This window comes from Teleopsis dalmanni, chromosome 2 (assembly GCF_002237135.1).
Source record: "Teleopsis dalmanni isolate 2A chromosome 2, ASM223713v2, whole genome shotgun sequence".
Classification (NCBI taxonomy): domain Eukaryota; kingdom Metazoa; phylum Arthropoda; class Insecta; order Diptera; family Diopsidae; genus Teleopsis; species Teleopsis dalmanni.
Genome location: NC_051847.1, coordinates 155,368,221 through 155,372,851, shown reverse-complemented (window position 1 = coordinate 155,372,851; position 4,631 = coordinate 155,368,221). Strand labels below are relative to the sequence as shown.

Sequence of the window (4,631 nt, the reverse complement as noted above, 5' to 3'; positions counted from 1 at the left end):
GAAAATGGATGCGGATGATTCAAATAATGCTCGAAAAAGAAAAAACTCGATAGATGACTCCACTTATGAGGATGAAGTAGAAAAAAGAAAACAAAAAAGGAAAGAATATGATAATCGATACAGAGAGAAACACCCACATAAGTCAGACTTGGCGAAACAAGCGAACAAAGATTATTGTAAACGATACAGAGATAAACGAAGAACGTTAAATTTATTATCAACTGACCAAACTCTTGTACAACAAAGTGTACCTCCTCAAATCGCTGGTACATCTACCAGAGATGTGCCTTATGTACCTCGGACAGCAATATATTCGTCTGGTCCATTTACCACAGATGATATACATTCAGAAATCATACACAACGATCAAATTACAGGTCCACCAAGCCATTCTGACGACAATACTCCTATTCACAATGTCGGGGATATAATAGTTCCAAGTCAACCTCCCTCTCAGATTGTAAATGCTTCCTTACCTAATGTGCAGGTTCAAACATACTCTGCTTTTCAACGAAATTTCTCTGCGCATCGAGAATTTCAGAAAGATTTCGTTGCAAATGAATTCGGCTTTGCTTGTGATGTTTGCGACAGACTGTGGTTCAAAAAGGATTTGAGTTACTTACAAAATATAGATACGACTAAAAATATTGATTTTATAAGATCATTGCTTTCAAACACTGCTTTACCGGAAATTAAATTATGTTCAACTTGCAACGCAGCAATTAAAAAGCAACGTATTCCACCGATGTCTGTTTACAATGGATTCAAATATCCACCTGTTCCTGCATCTCTGAAAGACTTTCCTTTAGACTTGGTAACCGAAAGGTTAATATCTCCAAGAATTCCGTTCATGCAAATTCGTAGACTGCGACATGTACATGGTCAATATGGAATTTATGGACAGGTCATTAATGTTCCAATTGAAGTGAATACAATGGTTAATGTGTTGCCAAGGCAAGTAGATGATGATTATGCCATCACTGTTCATATTAAACGGAAAAAAATTCACAAATCTAGTTACGTCTATGGTATAGTAAGGAAAAGAAGCATAAAAGTTTGGTTACGATATTTGAAAGACACTCCTCTTTACACTTCCTACGATGTTGCACTTGATGATCGTTTTTTGAATGACAACAATGAATGCGAAGTTGCAGATGATATTGTCTTTGATGAAGATGGCGACAATGACATTTTAGAACAGATACCAATTGGCGAAAGTTTAATAGCTCAGCAACAAACATTGATGTGGGACGAAAATATGTACTTGAGCATTGCTCCTGGAGAAGGTACTCTATTTTATTTTTGTTCTTTTCTTATTTAATTTGTTAAATTTGCAAAATAAACATATGTATTTTTTCAGGAAACGTTCCAATCAGTCTGCTATTCGATGAGCACGCTGAAGAATTATCTTTTCCACAAATATATTTGGGACAATTTAGGCAATTCCGTGATGGTGTGGTTGCCACAGCTTTCATGATGGCAACCAGTGAACTTAGGAGATCTGATAGACGAGGTGTAACCCCTCAACACTTGCTATACATGGCGATGAAAATCATGAGGTTTCGAATCAAACAGTCTCTTTCTATAGCATTCAGACATGTTGGCCAAGGTATTGCAATCACTAAAGAGCAAATACAGTCAGACGATTATATGCATGGCTGCATTGAGACCAATTTGGCATTTCTTCGCTCAATTCCGAATTCAGCATATTATTGGGCAGAAAGAAAAAGAGATCTTTTTGCAATGATTCGACAATATGGTAAGCCTACTGTTTTCTTTACTATAAGCGCCAATGAAATCGGATGACCAAAGTTATTGCAATTGTTGCATAATTTGAAAAACAATTCGGAAATATCTGCAGAACAAGCTGCTGAATTGCATTACATTGAAAAAAGTACTCTCATTAATGAAGACGCGGTAACTTGCGCTATTTATTTTAACAAGCTAGTCAATGTTATTATGAAAATATTACAATCTAAAAGGTTTAGTCCTTTTAAACAATACAGAGTTTTGCATTACTTCAAAAGAATTGAATTTCAACACAGAGGTAGTCCACATGCACATATTTTAGCGTGGTTAGATAATGCTCCTGAAGATGCTCTTGACAAGGATTACAATAAAGCCATCGATCTCATAAATTTTTTGATATCAGTATCAGCCACCGAAGCTTCTGGTAATATTAAATTACAAACTCATAGGCATTCTTTTACCTGCTATAAAGGAATAGCATCGCGAAGACAACAAAAATGTAGATTTGATGCTCCATTTTTGCCTGTTAAGGAAACAATGATTTTAACACCTATGAAAGATACAGAAGATTGTTTCCAACACTACAAGGCGAAATACAATTCAGTCCGTAAAAATTTCGAAATCTATGACTACGATGATTTTGCATCATTTTACAGTGAAAATGATATTGATTCAGATGAGGAATACGTAAGGATAATTCGAGCGGGAATTAATAGACCACGAGTTTTTATAAAAAGAGAACCTTCGGAAAAATGGCATAATCCTTTCAATCCATTCATTTTCGATGTTGTAAAAGCTAATACTGATTTTCAATTTATTACTGAAGAATACTCTTGTGCAGCTTACGTAGTAGAATACGTAAATAAGACTAATAGGGGCGTTAGCAATTTGCAAAGAAAAATCATTGAGGTTATGGATGAACATCCTGAATTCAATATTTTTGAAATTACTAAACATCTTAGTATCCATCTTTTGAACCAGACTGAGATGACCAGTCAAGAAGCTGCATGGTATCTATTGAGGGAGCCGATGTCAAAAAGTTCAACTGCGATCGAATTTATACCGACTATATGGCCAATCGAAAGACACAGAGTAAAGAAGACAATGAAGCAATTGAGTGAACTTGAAGACGATTCGATAGATATATGGAAAGAAAATTGGTTCGACAAATATGAGAAAAGACCCGATGCTATACAAAATGTTTCTCTTGCTCAGTTTGTTTCTAAATATTACAAAAATAACAAAGGTAAATATGTAGAACGAGAAGAACCAAAAGTCATACGATATCGTAATTATGACATGGCTACAGACTACAATGTATACAGGAGAGAAATGGTTACTTTGCACATGCCGTTCCGACACGAAGAAGCTGAAATTATTGCGGAAATGCGGTATATTCAGCTATATGATGAAAATGAAGCACTTATACTTGAGAGAAGAAAAGAGTTCGAATCAAATCTGGATATCCGAAAGACGCTGGAGATCTGCAGAGAGTTATGTCGCGAAGATATTAACATTGATGGAGAGGAAATAAATGAGGTTGTTGGTAGAATACCTGATGAAAATCCATTTGCCGAATTGTATGATAATCCAAATGCCGATTTAAATGATGACCTACGACTTGCGCTATTTGATAAGCTTGGGGCCATCGCTAAAAAAAAAGAAAACATTTTACCATATGAAGAATTTTATGAACTTATACGCAAGGCTAACGAAGAACAGCGAGAAATTTTGTTTCACACTATGCATCACTTGATATCGAAAACCGGAGACATGAAAGATCCATTGCTCGTGTATTTGACTGGACCGGCTGGAAGTGGTAAAACATTCGTAATAAAAGCGCTTATGGAAATTTACAATAGATTTTCGGATACTGATGGAATTTTTAATGCATATATTGCTTGTGCTTCAACCGGAAAAGCTGCTACAGCCATAGGTGGCACAACGGTGCATAATGCTTTAAGTATAACACTGTCAAGGTTAGTGCCCCTCAACGTTGAAAAAGCTCAACAATACAGAGCTCTATTTCAGTATGTTAATATTGTTATCATTGACGAAGTAAGCATGGTTTCTGCAGAATTATTACAGCAAATTGACGCACGTCTGAGGCAAATAACTGGCTTGCTTCAAAAAGATTTTGGTGGATTGGATGTAATCCTTATCGGAGATTTGCGTCAATTGCCCCCTGTAAAAGCTACGCCAATCTTCAAGCAAACTAAAAACAGAATTTCAGCCGAAACACCTTGGCGAAAATTCAAACAATTTGAACTCAAGAAAGTAATGCGACAAGAAAATAGACTATTTTCTTCGATTTTAACGAAAATAGGAGATGGAACTATTTTAACTGAAGAAGAATTGAACGTGATTGAATCTAGATTTGTTACTAAAGAATATGCGCAATCTGTATGTCCGGAAGGAACAAGACTTATGTTTACAAATATTGCTGTCAACGAATACAACAATACAATTTTGAATAGTTATCAAAATAAAATTATTTCATTGGCATCGGATGTTTTCGTTGGCTGTCATAATGCCGACCAAGAAGCTTATGTTAGACAAAAGTTACACAAAATGAAACCGGACGAGACCGGCAGCTTACCATACGAATTAATTCTAGTTCCCAACCGGCCTTATATGATAACTACAAATATTGATGTAGCTGATGGTTTATCTAATGGCACTGTAGGTACATTAATTCATATTGAATTAAATGAAAATGATGAAATTACAAGAATTTGGTTAAAGTTTCCAAAATCTGCTGGTCAAAAGCGCAAAACTAAGGCAAGAAATGACATTGAACGCTTGGGAATCGACAGAGATGCTGTGCCAATTTCTGCTCAAACATCATCAATACCACTTAACAACAACAAAACTATAGTGGC

General features: G+C 35.7%; 1 protein-coding gene across 1 annotated transcript in view; it reads left to right on the top strand.

The window, feature by feature from the left end:
• The first annotated feature begins 4 nt into the window (after positions 1-4).
• LOC119675995 overlaps positions 5-4,631 on the top strand; it is a 4,832-nt gene continuing 205 nt past the window's right edge. The window contains exons 1-3 of the mRNA XM_038087217.1: positions 5-1,286; positions 1,361-1,759; positions 1,862-4,629. Of these exons, the coding sequence (XP_037943145.1) occupies positions 5-1,286; positions 1,361-1,759; positions 1,862-4,629 (4,449 nt within the window). The remainder of the gene's footprint in view (positions 1,287-1,360; positions 1,760-1,861; positions 4,630-4,631) is intronic.